General features: G+C 42.2%; 1 protein-coding gene across 2 annotated transcripts in view; it reads right to left on the reverse strand.

The window, feature by feature from the left end:
* The window catches only part of STK32A (serine/threonine kinase 32A), a 91500-nt gene extending 75271 nt beyond the window's left edge, over window positions 1-16229 (reverse strand). Inside the window, exons 1-2 of one of the 2 annotated variants that reach the window (XM_070414666.1) lie at window positions 16020-16229; window positions 11897-12034 (exon numbers count right to left, since the gene is read on the reverse strand). In XM_070414666.1, coding sequence (XP_070270767.1) covers window positions 11897-11948 — 52 coding nt within the window. In that variant the 5' untranslated portion in view covers window positions 11949-12034; window positions 16020-16229. The remainder of the gene's footprint in view (window positions 1-11896; window positions 12035-16019) is intronic. The other variant, XM_070414664.1, reaches the window with a different exon arrangement.
* Window positions 16230-17593: the final 1364 nt, after the last annotated feature.

Consider the following 17593-nt stretch of genomic DNA (forward strand, 5'->3'; position numbering starts at 1 on the left):
TAAAACTAATATACTTTTGGTATACAAAAAATACAGAGAAGTAAAAAAGAAGAAAAACAAAATCATTGAAAGATAATAGTTAATATTTTGATTAAATTTTGTCTTTTTAATGTTCTTATTTTTACCAAAGTTATATATCTATATCTATATTTATATACAGCTTAGAATCAAATAGTTTTTAAAAGTCTATTATAAAACACTGATATTAGTTCTATGACCCATTTGTCTCACTTTCCAATCTCTCCAAGCCAAGAAATAAACACCTTTACTTCTTTTGGTAATAAATTTGGTAGTTTCCACCATATCTTCTAAATAATACAATTTTACTGTTATATCTTTTCAGCTTTAGTTATTACTTATTGAATTTCCAAGATAGCAGGCGAGGATTTAGCTCACCTTCCTGGTCATTTGGGCTTATCCCAACATGCTCCTATCTTTCCAAAACATCGGTATCTGATGTAATAGTTTCAATTAGATCAATATTCTAATTATTATGAGTATGGAAATGGTATGTGCAGCTAAGTCGTTCAGCATGATTAGTTTCCTCTTCTTGCACAATGTTTTAGTTTCCCTGGAGTCAATAATTGTCTTGTTTACACATAAGCTTATCTTTCTATATCCTTTTTCCTAATTCAAAAGAGTCTCTACCTGGCTACCCAACAGACAAACTTCAGCCTGGTGGGTGGCCATCTGAGGATGTCATGGGGGTGCTCATCCCCAACCATCCCTTCACCGGCACCCAGGCTCATGCCATAGACAGAGGGTGGGATGGACCAGGGTGGCACCAGGAACAACCAACTTAGACCCCTTCCTGGGGAGGCAGCAGTGTGTGAGCCCAGCTCCAGCCTCTGGGGCATGAGCCATTGTCCCATCAGACCTCACAAGCAAATTCAAAGATAAAATTAGTAAGAATTTAGAGACAGTACCTACAGGGCATAAAGCAAAATGTAGGGCCTTTCTGATGCACTGTCCTGCCTACCTGCATTGGCCCCACAGGGAGGAAGCCAGTCCTGGTTCCTGGCTACATGAATTATTCGTTTCTTCCTTTTATATTGATTAATTCCACTTGCTCTAGTATCTGCTCTTTAATAGAAAAATTCCTCCCTTAGTATCATATTCAGCTTTAGCTATTGGCTCACATCTCTGCTTCTCTTTAGATTAAACGTTTTGAAAGAGTTGACTATACCTGCTGTGCCTATGTCCTCAGCTCCCAAACATTCCTAACTCCCCAACATCTGGCTCATGCTTTCACAATCTCCCTGAGCTGCTTTTGTCAATATTACCAACATCCTGTAGTTGCCTAAACCCATAGACAGGTCTCACCTTCTGCAACCACACAGGAGCACTCAATGTAAGGGACTGCCCTCTCGTACTTAAAACACCCCTCACTTTTAAATTTCAGGACAGATGTTTTTCCTTCCTCACAGGCTGTTCCTTCTCAATTTCCTTAGATGAATTGCTCTCCTCTGCTTGACTTCTAAACACTAGGGTTCCTCTCCTCTTTTGTTTCCACATTCTCTCCCAAGGAAGACTCACCAATCCCCATGCCTTTATATCAGAGAGGGATAGAAAGTCATCTCTGGCCACTCAACCCCAGACCCCGACTTGACATCACCATTTAGATGCTGCACAATCATTTTATGCATCCAAACTAGGACTCTTGACTAAACCCAAACATGTCCCAGCCCTTCAGCACCCCCTCTTCTCCATCTCAGAAAATATCAGAGCCACCTATCGACCTGACTACTCAAGCAAAAATCCGATTCATTCTTGATTTTGTTCTTTTCCTCTTACCCCATAATCAAACCATTAGTAACTTCCAATTATTGTATATTAAAAGTAAATGTTGAATAAACTCTTCATCCACATTGCTATTCTGTTGGCCCAAGCATCATTCACATAAATGAATGACTGTCCTCATTAAAACAGATCACCTTTGGGTCCTGCCCTCCCCAATTTCAGCTACTTAAGTTATCTACATAGCACTTATAATTATAGACCTAAATCAGAAAATCCCACCCCCCAAAAAAATAAAAGAGGGAGACAAAAGGAAAACCAACATTGGGAAGCTTTTATTTTTTTATTTTCCATGTAAGGACATTAAAAACTATGATTATGATAATGGTAGTAATAACAGCTAACGTTTATTGAACAACTCCTATGTGCCAAGTGTATGCCAAACATTTTTCGTGGATAATCTTTTTATTCCCGCAAAAAAGTTTCTGAGATAGATACTATTATGAGCCCCCTTGTTACAGACGAGAAAACTGGGAATCAGAGAGGCAAATCACATGTCTAAGTTCTCACTATGAAAAAAAATTCTATTTCCATAAACCTTAAATACGAAACACTCACACCAAGAAAGGATATAATCTTTAGCTTTATGAGAAGCTTATTACCTGGTACATTGTCTGCCTTTTTCTCTTTTCACCACAGACTTAGTGAAATAGCCATTGTTTGGTATTTGTCTACAGAGGGTACCACTGATTTAACCTCTGTGATACTACGGTACTAGTTAAGGTTGGAGGTCAGCTATCTCACTCATGATCTACTGGTGAAAAATTATTTAGCTGGCTCACTTTATTATCCCTTTATTATCCCAGTGGTTGGCAGCAAATGGTTGCCCATAATGCATGTGGGCTTGGCAGGTCTTTTAAGAATATATTTGGAATTTCTCCAGAAAAGCAGCTTCCAGAGCCAGTTGGTGGCATCGGTTTGCATAGCCAGCGCTTCCCTTTTATGAAACACGGTGCCCCAGGGAGTCTGGGATTTATTGACACCCATTACTGGTGCCAAGACCAAGCGATGGGCACCAACAGCTTCTCTTCCTGCTGCCTGGACCCCAATTCATGAATTTGCCCAGAAGTCAGAAATACACTGGCTATTTCTTTAGAACAAGTTGCAAAGTAGAACAGTAGGGCAGGATGAGGGGATCAACACCCCCAGTTGGTGGATGCCCCTCAGTTGAATAAATGCTCCTAGTAGGAAATGAATTCTACCTGCTGATATTGCAAATGAATTACAGGTTGTACCCGCTTAATGAAACCCAGTCTGTAGGGCTATCAAATAATATATTTTGTCCTCTAATACATTCGATTGATGGGTCCAAGTATTTCCACTGGCTCACAGTGATCAACCAAAAGATGGTGAGTGAGGAGTGAATTTGTAGTGTTGTCATAGCTGTGTATGGTGCGGGTGGGTGCTGGAATGCTCGGGGTGGGGGTGGGGAATCGCTTCCTCGATTGTATAGCTGTCTGGCCACTATGCTGCACACCTGAAACTGAGGTAGAATGGTGTTGAATGTCACTTGAAAATTTTTAAAGAAGATCAGATTAGAAAAAGATTTGAATACAAAAAAAGAAAAAGAAAAAAGAGTGAATTTGTTAAGAATCTACAGCAAAGAGTCAGTCTCCTTGCCCAGTCTCTGAGTTAAGGCTAGAGGGTTATGAATGGGATGGGTACCAGCCTGTGGAAATAAATGTCAGCAGGATACTTTACAGCAGGAGTCAGCACAATACGTCCCGTAGGCCAAGTCCAACCTCCATTTATTTTTACATGGCGCATAAGCTAAGAATGGCTTTTATATTTTTTAAATGCTTGGAAAGAAGTAAAAAGAATATTTTGTGACAAGTGAAAATGATGTGAAATTCAAATTTCAGTGTCTACAAATAAAATGATATTGACACATAGCCACATTCATCTCTCTGATTCTTCATTATCTGACTGCTTTCAGGTTACAATGGCAGAGTTGACTAGTTGTGACAGAAACTGTATGAATGGCTAAGCATAAAATATTTACTATTTGGGCCAATATTTACTATTTGGAACACAGAAAAAGTGTTCCAACCCCACTCTAAATCATTCTCAGAAACCACAAAAAGTATAGGCTACTCAAGCATAAAACAAGGTTAATATTACTTCTTTTACTGTAAAAATGCCTCCAGAAATGAAAGAAGAAATCATTCAGAAGGAAAAAATATAGCCTGTGACACTATTTAATTTTCAAAAATCTATAACCATCAGTTGTGCATTTTTTTTTTACCATGTAAACTGGTTCAGTGTCCTAGTTTGACAAGAATATTATTGCATGATTGGCTTTCTGTGTGTGTTTCCAAGTGAAATTCCCATTGGTTGTCACATAGCAAGGCATAGTTGAAATCACTGTGCATTTATATTTCATAAGACTTGAATTGGAGAAATGAGGGTGAACAGGAGTTACTGTAATTAAGTTTGCCAGGGAAAGGCCATACAAGAGAAGTTGGATCCCCTGAAGGCCTTCACCCCTATTCTCACTTAAATCAGTAGGCTTGGCCCTGGCCAGTGACTCAGATAGTTGGAGCATGTCCTATACACTAAAAGGTAGCAGGTTCAATTCCAAACCAGAGCACATATCTAGGTTGTGGTATTGATCCTCAGTCAGGGCTGTACTGGAGGCAGCCAAAGGATGTTTCTCTCTCACATCTATGTTTCTCTTTTTCTTTCTCTCTCCCTCTCTCTTTCTCTCTCTCTCAAATCAATAAACAAACAGACAAAACAAACATATCCTAGGATGAGGATTAAAAACAAAAAAGGCAGCCCTGGCCAGTTTTTCTCAGTGGTTAGAGCAGATCTAAGGGTTTGGGGCATGGGCATGGGCATGTACCTGTCAAGGGCATGTACTTCAGTTGCAGGTTCGATCCCCGCCCTGGACAGGTCACATGTCACTCCCTTTCACTCTCTCTAAAAATCAATGGAAAAAATATCCTCAGGTAAGGATTAAAAAAAACAATAAAAGACAGTAGGCTTGGAGTACCAATCACATTGTCTGAAGTTGAAACTGGCTTATAGATTTAGTTTCTTAACCTAGAGTATTTTCCCAAATTGAGATCCACAGAATATTACGTGTCACCAGGTATTAAAACGTTTTCCATAAAAAATGGTTTCCTTGTGAAATAAGTTTGGAAAACAGAATACTGAGATTTTAATACTGTAGGACATTTCAGAGCCTTTAATATGCTCAGGAGCTCTGGGAATCTCCGAAGGCAGGATGTAAATTCTTAATACACTTGAGCAGATTCTCCCACACACGTGCTCCTAACTCACTGCTCGGGGAACGTGCAGGTCGGAAGCACCAGCTCCGTCTCCCAGGTTGTTTCTTAGCTGCCTCGTTTGTCTCTTTCTGAGTCTTCCAACCCCTTGGGCTGGGGCAACCAAAGCCCTCACAAAGTGTTGCGATAAACTGTTGGATCTGAAGTTACTTATGACAAATGTCGTACCTAAAGGTTAGACATTTCAAGATGACTTAATTTTTTAAGAAGCTAATTCTTGCTAGAGATGTTTTGCTTTTACTTTCTTAACCATTTTAATGCAAGACAGTGAATAACATGACACCATTACTCAAGTCTGAGAGGGGGACGTGGCTACAAATATGCAATGCATAGACATTAAACTAACCAAGGAGGTTCTCAAAGTCCTTCCTTGCTGGAATCAATTCAGTAACCTCCCGTTTCTTTTGGATTGCAAATCTGTGACCAATTTTTTGGCCCAATATTTTGAAGGACCCATTGCCTCTGTCACTGAAGATGGAGGAAAACTGGAAAGAGTCACATATCCTAGGAGACCAGTGTTGCCAAATGAAAGAAGAACATTGAGTTTTCAGCAAGTCCAAAGAATAATGCAATGATTGAGTGCTCTCTGCAAACTCAGGACATGGATGAACTCTTTGTAGCAGCTTTTTAACCTAAGGCCAACTTTTCTTAGCTACAACGCTCCAGAAGAAAGTTGTCTCTTGGTTGAACCAAACCCACTGACCTCTATATTTTTTGTATATACTTGGAAACACAGGCAACTTATAATGATTGCAAGACCCTCTTCTGTTACCTAGACCCTGAATTATTAACAGGTCTACTTTCTCCTGTTATTAAATAACTTTTTCTAAATTAGCACGAAGACCTCAATTATTGAACTTTTAAATGTTGATTTTTTTAAAAAATAAAACAAGCCAGAAGAAGATGATGATGATGATGATGATGATGATGAAGAAGAAGAAGAAGAAGAAGGAGCCCAACGAAGAAGAAGAAGAAGAAGGAGCCCAAACTACACAGAACAAACAAAACCACTGCATTCAGAAAGAGGAAATAAAACAGATTAAAGGAAAAGAGTTATAAACATTAAGAACAAGTATCACTTGCACTCCTTTTCTTTCAGAAAACTTAAAATGTCTCTCTGTATCATTTATGAAATATAAATACACAGTGATTTCAACCATGCCTTGCTATGTGACAACCATAGAGTAGCCAGATGTCAGTTGGGGACAGGGGAAGGGGAGGAAGTACATTGTCACTGTGTCTGTTGATCCAATGGGATTACTTAAATAGGCAGCTTTAGGTTGAAGTCAGAGAAAGTTTATTGAGTCCTAGCCAGTTTGGCACAGTGGATAGAGCATCGGCCTGAGGACTGAAGGGTCCTGAGTTCGATTCTCGTCAAGGGCATATGCTCGGGTTGTTGGCTCAATCTCCAGTGAGGGGCATGAAGGAGGCAGTGGGTCTAAGGTTCTCTCTCATTATTGATGTTTCTGTCTCTCTCTCCCTCTTCCTTCCTCTCTGTAATAAAAAGAAGCATATTTAAAAAAAGAAAAGAAAAAGTTTGTTGATTTGCAGCTCAATGAGTTCTCAATTTTGTCTTAAATAAAATCACAATCAACTCAGGGGGATAAAAAGAGAAACCAGATGAGGCTGTTTTGTACAGTCAATAACTTAGCCTCTATTTAGAGGATTTTATATAGGTTTTCTGACCCAATTCCATTGATAGAACTGTGAATAGGTCATATTGACTATGGCATCAACAGAGTTGCATTGAATCAATTTTGTTTGTTTCCAAAGTTGAAGTAGTTCAAAGAGTTCATGCTAAGAGACTCTGATGCTAATAAATAACACTATCATTGGCATTAATTGGGTGATCACTTTAGGTAAGACAGCTTGCTAAGTGTTTTACTCGCATTATTTTACTTAAACCTCTCAATGGCCCAATGAAATATACTCATTGCTTATGTATATAAGTTGTTGTTGTTTTTTCCAAATGAATTCACTAGTAATTGTTTAGGCTGGGACTTTGTTCATGATATTGCAAGTCCCTCTAGAACACTTTGTAATTAGTCCAATTGACTTCAGTGTTTCTTGATGCTGGATCAAGCTATGTCCCCTTTAGTTTTCACATTGCTAGTCTGTGGCACAGCTGAGATTTGAACCTGTGCATGTCCTTCCAATACCAGAGCCCATGCTTTTAGCCCATTATGCTGGGTGGTTTCCCATTACTAAAACACTAAACATAATTAGGTGGAAGATTGTCTGGTAGTTCCTCAAAAATTTAAAGAATTACCATAGGATCCAAAAATTCCACTTCCAAGTACATATAACTAAAATAATTGAGAACAGGGACTCAAACAAGTATTTGCTCACCAATGTTCATAGCAGTCAAATTCAGAGTAGTCAAAAGATGGGAACCATCAAATGTCCACCAGTGGATGAAAGAATAAACAAAACGTTGTATACACACACAATGGACTATTATTCAGCCTTAAAAAGGAACAAAATTCTGATACATGCTACAACATGAATAAACCTTGAAAACATTGGATAAGTGAAATAAGCCAGACAAATATTATGGGGGACTTAGAATAGTCAAATTCATAGGGACAGAAAGTTGAATGGCTTGCCCTAACTGGTTTGGCTCAGTGGATAGAGCGTCGGACTGCAGACTCAAGGGTCCCAGGTTCGATTCCGGTCAAGGGCATGTACCTTGGTTGTGGGCACATCCCCAGGAGGGAGTGTGCAGGAGGCAGCTGATCGATGTTTCTCTCTCATCGATGTTTCTAACTCTCTATCCCTCTCCCTTCCTCTCTGTAATTTGGGGAAAAGAGGGAATGGAGTGTTATTGTTTAGTGGGGATGCAGTTTTAGTTTGGAAAGGTGAAAAAGTTCTAGATGGTGGTGATGGTTGCCCCCAAATGGGAATATACTCAATGCCACTGAACTGTGCACTTAAAAATGGTTAAAATGGTACAGTGTGTTATATATATTTTATCATAATAAAATAAGTAATTAGGACTTAGGTTTGTGCTAAAATATAAAAGTGAGAGCCCCAGAACAAAACAATAGTATAATTTGAGATCTACTTTGTAAAAGTTGACTTAACATTAACCAAATAAGCAAACTTTATTGTGTCCAACAGTACTATAAGCTTACACTTTGTTTTCATTAAATAAAGATCTATATAAGTAGCAAAGAGAAAAATTCTTTCAGGATCACTATCAGATGGAACAACACAAAATACAAAGTGTCAGGATGAATTCTAGTGAGAACAGCTTATCTCAAGGGACATCCAATAACATCTTATCTTATTCTTTAATTACCTTCCATGTGAACCAAAACACTTTCCATGAGAAACAAATATTGAAATCTTACCGGGGAAAATCGGTTTGAATATTCTTCAAAGCAATGTTGGGAATAGTAAACACTTTGAAGGAAATATTACATACTTTTTCATCATCACATATTGGGATACTCTTCAGCAATATTTTTAAAATAATTAAATTGGCTCATTTGGTGCCCTAGATTTTGGCCCGATTTGATTATTTACATTAAAAAAATGGACATCAAAATAATATAAGCATTAATGTTAATTGATTAGTCAGTGCTTTTTTCTTTGTTGTTTTTGTTTCTTGGTCGGAAGCTTCACAGCAATCAAATAAAATTTACCTTGTGCTCCATCCAGAGCTATAAAAGGAGCCAAATCAACTTTATAAGATGCATTGATTTAAAAATTAGTTTTATATATGCAAACTCATGGTCATCAGATAGCCAACTATTCAATCCCAATTTTTCATTGATTGGACTTTGGATTTGCTTTTTTCCTGTGCTTGAACTGTTCTTCTTGTGTCATTGCATGAGTGGCTCCTCTTCACCTTTTCCAACTCAAATGTCACCTTCTCAGAGAGGCCACACCCGACCATACCCTATCTATCATGGTCTCTACCATCACCCTGTGACTCTTCATAAGATGACTCTGACTTATTTCCTTGGAGTCACTTTAACATTCTCTGAAGTTATCTGAATTTTTTACTTGTCTATTGTTTGTCTTCTCCACAAGGGCAGGGCATGGCCATCTTGTTTTCTATTCTATTCCTCATCCTAACAGAGTGACAGGCTCATAGTAGGTAGATTTGCCCTTCAGTTTCTGCCTTGCAGCTGTGTATATGAATGGACTCACAGCCTTGTCCCCTGGGAAGCACAGACAGACTGTCCGGCTCAGCTCTTCTTTTTATGGGTGCTGCCACGGGATCATCTCATTGGGCTGGGGAAGTTGGACAACAAAGTGGCAACCTAGAGCAGTGGTCGGCAAACCGTGACTCGCAAGCCACATGCGGCTCTTTGGCCCCTTGAGTGTGGCTCTTCCACAAAATACCACGAGAGAGAGCACACGTACAGTGTGAAATTGACTTAAAACTTTAAGTAGTTTATTAAGTTAATTTTAGGGAACGTTGTGGAGTGAAAGAAGATGTAGTGTCGAGGATTGAGAAAGGTATGCTGAGATGGTTTGGACATATAGAGAGGATGAACGAAAGGAGATAGACGAAACAAGTATATAAGACGAGTGTGGATGGGAGAGTTGGAAGGAGTCGACCTCAGCGAACGTACCTCAATCAGATTGAGGATGTTTTTAGCAAAGGCCAGCTTAGGAGTACCCTAATTAAGTTAATAACAATGTACCTACCTATATAGTTTAAGTTTAAAAAATTTGGCTCTCAAAAGAAATTTCAATCGTTGTACTGTTGATATTTGGCTCTGTTGACTGATGAGTTTGCTGACCACTGACCTAGAGGGTTTTGAGAAAGAACTGCTTGCTCCTTAAACCTGACTCTACCCTAACCCTCACTCTTCCAGAGTTCCTTGCAGGTATTTATGAAGTGGTGCCTCACTTTTTTAGCTCTGTAACTTTCTTGGGCACCCAATGTGAAGGGCTGGCTGAATTAAAGAGGATTTAGTCATTTCTATGTTTGCTCTTTCTAATGCCATCCTAATACCTTAATATGACACATATCCTTAGCAACTTACAAGCATGAAGCTGGCCCCTCTTTCCTACTCTGTTCTCTGAGGACCAGCCCCATGCACAGCATTAGCTCTGAATCCATAGGGAGGATAGTGAACCAAATGAATAAAATCCAAGGCAACTTGACTTCCCATTTTAGAGATGGAAAAATCAAGTACCATCATGGGTCTTTAGATCCTTGCCTTTACTACTTGAGAAAGCAAAGCAAGGCAATAGAAATTAAGAGTGAAAAAATTTCTTAAGACCATTTCTAACGCTATAATTTCAGGGTTCCTATACAATATTTTGTGCCTCTAAATTAATAATGAATAGCTGGGATCAAATATTTTGTTTTTAAAAGGGTCAATCCAAAGTCTCAAAAACTTAGATTGTAGCAGGCTTCTGGTATGCCCCACAACCATGGCAAACTGCTAATTCTTCCTGGGGAACTAAATAGAACACCTTATTTTGAGAAGGTTCATGGCCATACAAGATAAATAAATTTCCATGTCCCTGGTAACTAGGTATGTGCATGTGAATGAAAGTGACCAGCTATAGCTAGATCATGTGCCTCAAAGGAGTGGGCACAGCCTCCCCTCCCCCTTCCACTGCTGGCATTGGGAAGTGGTGGTGAGCCATCCAGAGGCATCAGAAGGAGAGTAAGATTCTAGGGATGGAAAGAGAATGAGAGAAATCAGCTTTTCAGAGTCACAATTCCTAACCTTCTAGAGCCACATATCACCTATTACTTATGCCTAGATTGTTACATAATAAAGAAAACATGTCCATCTTGTCTAAGCCACTGGTATTATTTCCGTTCCAGCAGTCAAATGTCCATTTTAACACAACTTTCCTTGATGATTTTGATACTGCATCATCATGTTTGCAAATTGGTTTGAGGATCACAAAATGGTAAACTTTTTGAGTTAAAAAAAAAAAAACCTTAAAAAAAGACCTTCACGATCAGCCTATCTTTCACTTAACTGATGAGGAAACTAAAGAGGCAATAATTCTCGAGCCACACAGGTAGCTTGTAATAGGCCTGGTGCTCAGACCTCCTGAATTTCAGTTCATTGTTCTTTTCCTTTAAGGCCCATTAGCAGAACTCCCTGGAAATGACTCTGGGGGCTCCCTCTGGGAAGCCTGGACAACTTACTAGCAGGGGATTTCTTTTTCCCGGACAACACATAAACAGCTGCTGCCCTGCATGCACTGACGAGGCTGCTCTGACTCCCACTATGGGAAGGAAGAATCACCAGGCCCTTGCCTGGTTTTGGCACGACTGATGGTGGGGTGACGGGAGAATCAGGATCCATGCTTTTACTGCTTTTCTTGATGAGTCTGGCCTTGAAAGTTTTCCACCGATTCTTTTTCCTGTGGCCTAGCATTGTGGAATTGGTCTAGGACCCCGGATTTTGGCAGTTAGAGGTTCAGAGAACACCTACGTAATGACTTCATTCTATACTATGAGTACACGTTATCATTCACATGTAATTTGATAATATAAGAAATGTTCTATAATAACTAGCAGTAGGTAGTAGTAATTTCAACTGTCAAGGGAACAGCATAGAGAACAAACAAATCATTTCACTTCAAGGTCTTCTATTGACCAAGTGCCCAACAGCCCCCTTTGGACATAGGGCATTGGTACAGTCACGATTAAGACAGCTGCCTGAAGTCCCATGGAAAGTGGGCGGTAAAATCTAACTGTGAGCACACAAGGTTCTTGGGCTCACCCTCGCAGTACATTAAAATATACTTAAGAAACTAAGAGGTTATTTGGAATTGTGCAAAAGTCTACCTGTTATGCACAACTACCACACATTGCTTACCATCCTCATTTTCATCAAAAACTGGGGGTTTGCTTGAAGTATTGGCTCCCATGGTTGTCTGCTCAGACCTGGATCCTCCAGTTACATAATCCTGGCAGGAACATTCATCTTCGCTCAAAAGAGGTCTGGATGCCTTAGCTAGATATCAAGGAGAGAACAAGAAATGATGGCCTTGTAATACCGTACAAATGGCATACTCTAGTACCCTGAGTGCAGACTGTGGCTGAAATGTTCATTTGTACCACTCTGGTGAAATTTTTTGTACTTGAAAATAATTTCAGCAATAACAGAGAACATTAAGCATCTGGGAGAAGCCACTTCACAGTCTCATTAGTAGTGGACCTAGACTTACAAAGAAGGAGCAAAGCGAAATATGTTTGAAGTATGAAGACAAGTTTAAAATGAGGTCAGCAGTGATTTAACAACTATAAAATAAAAATAAGATTTTATTGTGACTCTCCATATGTTTGAGAAAATATGTTGATTTAAACATTTTTTGATGTGTGATCAACAACTTTAATTTCTTTTTTAATTATAAATAATACATTCCCTCTCCCTTTTCTCTGACCCTGGAAGGTACTACAATATAAAAGGAACAAGGGCTGAGTTTGGGCTTTGCCACCCCAGGAAGTTGCTAAATTTTACCCAACATGTTTTTTTTTTCCCTTCGCCTGAACTTGAACATGGTCCTTACTGCCAAGGGAGATTAAATGTTTAATGAGATAATATGTAAAGTATTTTCACGGCATAAGTGCTCAATAATTATTAGCTACTCTAAAGCTCAAATTAAGTAATGTATGTGAGAGCTAAAAAGCCCTGTAAAACATATGCACTATGGCTTTTTTTGTTTCACTCCTAAACCCAGTCGGGTGACTCAGTGGGTTGGAGCATTGTCCTGAACACCAAGTTTATGGGCTCGATTCCTGGTTAGGGCATGTACCTAGGTTGCGGGTTCCATCCCCGCTCAGGGTGTGTACAGGAGGCAATCGATGGATATTTTGATCTCATATAGGTGTTTCTCTCTGTCTTCCTCTCTCTCTCTAAAATCAATAAACATATCCTCAGGCGAGGAAAAAGAGAATTTTACTTTCCCTGAAACTGGTAAAAAGAGGCAGCATCCAGAGTTCTGGTTCTAAAACTGACACGGAGAACGGCTCTGGGCCGGTGACTTCACCCCTCACCTGTAACTCGGGGAAAACCACAGTGCCTTCCTCAGCAATCACAGGCTCAGACGCCTACCAGAGCCAGGCAGAAATGCAGGTGAGCTCACCAGCCCAGGCAGAAGACAGAGTGACCGGTGGGAACACCGGCAACCTGGAGGATCCAGGCTCCACCGAAAAGAGGCTACTGCCCTCAAATCTAGGAAAGTGCTGCCATGTGGAAACATGGGTCCAGAGCTAGCCCTTCAGATCTACCATAAATGGGTGAAGCTAGTGATTTTATACAAATTATTTAAATATTCATTTTTAGCTATATGGCCTCAGCTACTCACAAGCATGGGACACAAAGGGCCCGTGCACAGAATAAATGTTAGCTACAGATATTTTTAATAGTAGCAGGATCTCCTTATGTATGATTTTTTAAATTGATTTTTAGAGAGGGGAAGGGAGAGCGAGAGAAAAAACCATGGGTGTGTTGTTCCATACATTTATGCATTCGTTTAATTTGACTCCTGCGGACTGATTTCCTCTTGGACGTTTTCTGAGATGAAGGAAATACAGATTAGAGACATCATTGAGGAAGGTGTTCCAAGGGAACCTGCCCTAAGGATGTTATTGAAAAGGAACTCGAGAAACCCCTAAACAAGCCTAGAAGAAAAGCTTATTTTCCTGTGAGGAAAATGTAAGTCAAGCCCTCGTGTGGAAGGCAGACTCATTAAAGAAATTCTACTTTTCATACTAAAAGCCAGCTGCTGGCAAAGCGCCTTCTGAACTTTAAAAAGAATCCTTAAACAAAGAGCAAAGAAAGAGTCAGCAATTAGGAAGCAACCCATTAAATGGCATGGGGGAGGGGCTGGAGGGGCAGGTGGCAACAGGTGGCCAAGCCCGGGGGATTACTGAGCTCAGGAAGATAGAAAGAACTCAACTGTCTCTCCAGGCTGAAAAAACAAAAAACAAAGAGCTTTTAATTCCCTCGGGAAAGGGAGTAGGAAGAAGCCTTGGTGTTCCCTTGTGGGCTAGGAAGAAGGATGGGGGTGCCCTGTGCATTCTATTATTGCATTTAGAGTCCCGAATAAGTGGGGACTAGTGTCAGGGCTGTACCACAGATGACATTTGAGAAGATTGATCCTAAAGAGAACATTGATTTTAAGGAACTGCGATTGTTAACACAGCAGGGGTTGGAGGGGGGCTATACTCTCTTTTATTTTTTTATGAGGCCTCAAGTTTTCCCACCACACCCCCACCCTGTCATTCTGACATACGTTCTTCACACCTCAGGCTTCGCTCAAGCAGCCTATCTTCTGCAACCAAGCATTGACCTTGCAAGTTGTCAAATCAGAAAGCAAAAGAGAGAGGAATATTACTGCAACTTGCCACATTTCACAAGTTCATTTTGATGTCCAATTCTGTTCACCAAAGATGCAGTGATTTTTAGCAGAAAGAAACTATGTAGACAGGGAAGGGAAAGGCGGATGGAATGATTAGGTGGTGGCTTCTCCATTGCACTTAACATACCCCATCCAATTTAGAATTGTCTTTCTCTTCTTCTCCCCATGCGGATAATCAAATTGGGCAACTTTCCCTCACATCCAGAAAGAAATCAACCTTTCTCTGCTAGGAAAATAGGGACACATTCTCCCCCCCCACCCCCCCACCCCCCGTCCCATTCTACTGATGTACAGCCCAGAAGTGCTATAGGACTCTCTTCTACCAAACCTAACACCCTCCTCACCTCCTGGTACTAAGTCTGCAGTGTCAAATAAGTTTCATTTCAAAATGTCAAGAGGGCAGTCACCACCCATGGAAATGAACCTCCTCAACACAGGAAGTACAAGAGAGAGAACAATGAGGTTTATAAGAACACAGAAAACTTGCAGATTCTACCTTGACCTATTACCAGACTATTAACTGCAGCCTCCTTCTCTGATGCCAGCATTTGACCATGGGCCTATATTTTGGGGGCTGTCAATAGGGGAGCTGTTGTAAGGGCTCCCTCGGTGCAGAGGTGTCATCTTCAGGAACTGAGGAACCTAAGTTGTAATGCAAGAAAGTTGCAACTTCTGACAAAACTGTACGTCTCATTGCCAAGGCATCGCATAGGCATAACGTATTGTGTTTGCACTTGAAAAACAGAACGTCTTAAACTGGGAATTATGTAGAACCAGAGGGAAGAAAGAAACTATCATTTAAAAAAAACACGCAAGTTAACACTGCCCTCCGTCATATTGTTTCTGTTTCATCATCTTTGCTTCGTCATCTGTATGTATTCAGAATTCTAGGTAAAACATTATCTCCACCTTCACCCTCATGCCAAATCCATTCCCCTTGCATACTGCCCAGACAGCCACAGTCATGAATCCGGGACACATTTTACAGTCCACTTTCTACGATTTTACAATGTGACCTGTGTTTTAAAGTAAGTCACCTAAATGACATCCTAAAGTAGGTATGTTTTTGCATCTGATGCTCGTTTACTTTTATCCCTCTGCCGGCTAGGCAGGCTGGTCCCCACAGCCCTGACTTCTGCTTGTTAAGTGCAGCATAGCAGGCCATGGTGTGAGACACACCACATTTTTAATGGTCTGTGTTCAAATCCTTCCGCTCTGGGGGGAGGAATCCTTGTGGAGATGAAGCCAACCATCAAAGGCAGTTTCTGCTTGATGAGAGGCTGAGCGAGAGAAACAAGCAGAAATACTCCCAGCGCTTGTCTCCACCAGCAAATACTCGCTGAAGTCGGTGTGTGTGTCTGGACCCGGGCCAGTGGGAGGCTGGGGGACCGGTGGGGTGCAGGGTAGCCAGGGAGCGAGGACTGGTCCCAGCCCTATCTGGTTGCGGTGGGTTGTCTGGACCGCCTGCCTTTGTCTTATGTCTCTTCCCTTTTAACTTCCTAGCTTCCCAACAGTGAGCGCCCTTAGCATGCAAGTTCGGTAACAAGAAAAGGAAAAATCGAGGCCACCACTCACCTAGAGCTGGCTTCTCCCTTCTCGCCTTCCAAGAAGCTGGGACTGGTGCTTCCGCCTGGGGAGCAGGGGTAACACGGGAACCCCCAGAAACGCGGAGAGAGCAGGGCGCAGGGGCGGCCGCGGGGACGGGGCTGGGCTGGGCGGGAGCGCGGCACCTGCTGGCTGCCGAGGGGTCCGAGTGCCGCCAAGTGCGCAGCTCCCCGTGGAGGGGCGGCTCCCCGCTGGCCCAGGGGGAGGGTTGAAGAGTGCGGTGTGGTGGGGAGCAAGGAGCAGGGAGCAGCCAGCCAGCGGACGCCCCGGATCGGAGCCGGATCGGAGCCTGTTGCCAGAAACGGAGAACAGTCGCCCGGTCCGTGCGGGAAGACTGCTGCGGGCGGGGCTGGGAGCTGGCGGCGTCCCCAGCCGCCGGGATGCAGAGCGCGCCCCAACTTCCCTGGCCGAGGCCCAGTTCCCCTGAAGTGACCCCCTTCCCGTCCAAGAGACCTGGGCGATGCCACAGCGGGTGGGTGGATGCAGGGGGTGGCGGGTATGAGCCTGCAGATCCGAGGTGAAGAAAGGCAAGCTTCCCTTTCAGACGTCCTCGGGGTCTGACGGGGACGAGGGGGGATCCGAGACGGGACTGAGAATTGCATAGGTCCCAGCAAGAAGGATCTCTTAATAGTTAGGATCTAGCAGACTTCCTCGGGCTACTGCTGGGGAAACTGAGGCACAGAGGAGGAAACTATTTGCCTGGTGTGGCGTAACAATTCATGGAGAGGATCTTTTGTGGACCCAGGTCTCCTGACTCCTCCTCGGTCGGTGGAGGGGAGGGCAGGGACAGAGGCTCAGAGGGGAAGGCAGCTCCCTGGAAGTGTGTATGTTCTGTCCCATGTGCACCCTGTGCCTTCCCTTTGTACAAACCAACACGATTGAAATCGCTTCTTTCCGTTTCCCCTCTCTCCCGAGTCACACGCCGCCAGAGAACTAGCCCTGGGTGGCTTACTGAGACAGCTGAAGTGTGGGGTGGGCAGTGGTGAGGGTGGGGTGGTCCCGGCTTCCGTTCGGTTCCAGCAGTTCCCTGCCATGTGCAAATGCCAGCTCAGCGTTGCCAACGATTCCTGTTTTAAAACAGTAGCTGGAAACGCGACGGACTGTGCGAAATCTCCCATTACATTTAAACATTGGCAAGTTTCACAAATGTTAGAAACTGTGTGCGTGTCGGACGAGATGCGTCTGTGGTTGGAAGTCTTTTTCAGGCTCCAACGTTTTGATCTGTTGATGTAAAAGTTCCACAGGGGGCAGGAGCCAGACTGGCTTTGTTCACGTTTTCAGGACCAACTCCTAGAATGGTGTCTGCTGCACCCCAAATACCAGTGACCACCCGAGGGCCAAGAGCCCCGTAATTCACTCATTAAATATTGCAGAGTAATTCTCTTGTTACGTTATGACCTAGCCCTTTTCCTCAGCCATGGGCAACATTCCACCCCAGTACTTTACAATAGGAATAACCTTGAACTTCAATGAACCCACTCTCTCATTTTGCATTTGGGGTTCTGAGAGAGGGATTTGCCCAAAGCCACACGGTTAGTTAGTGG

This window comes from Myotis yumanensis, unplaced genomic scaffold (genome assembly GCF_028538775.1).
Source record: "Myotis yumanensis isolate MYYU_CA2020_CCGP unplaced genomic scaffold, mMyoYum1.0.hap1 SCAF_5, whole genome shotgun sequence".
In the NCBI taxonomy this organism is placed as follows: domain Eukaryota; kingdom Metazoa; phylum Chordata; class Mammalia; order Chiroptera; family Vespertilionidae; genus Myotis; species Myotis yumanensis.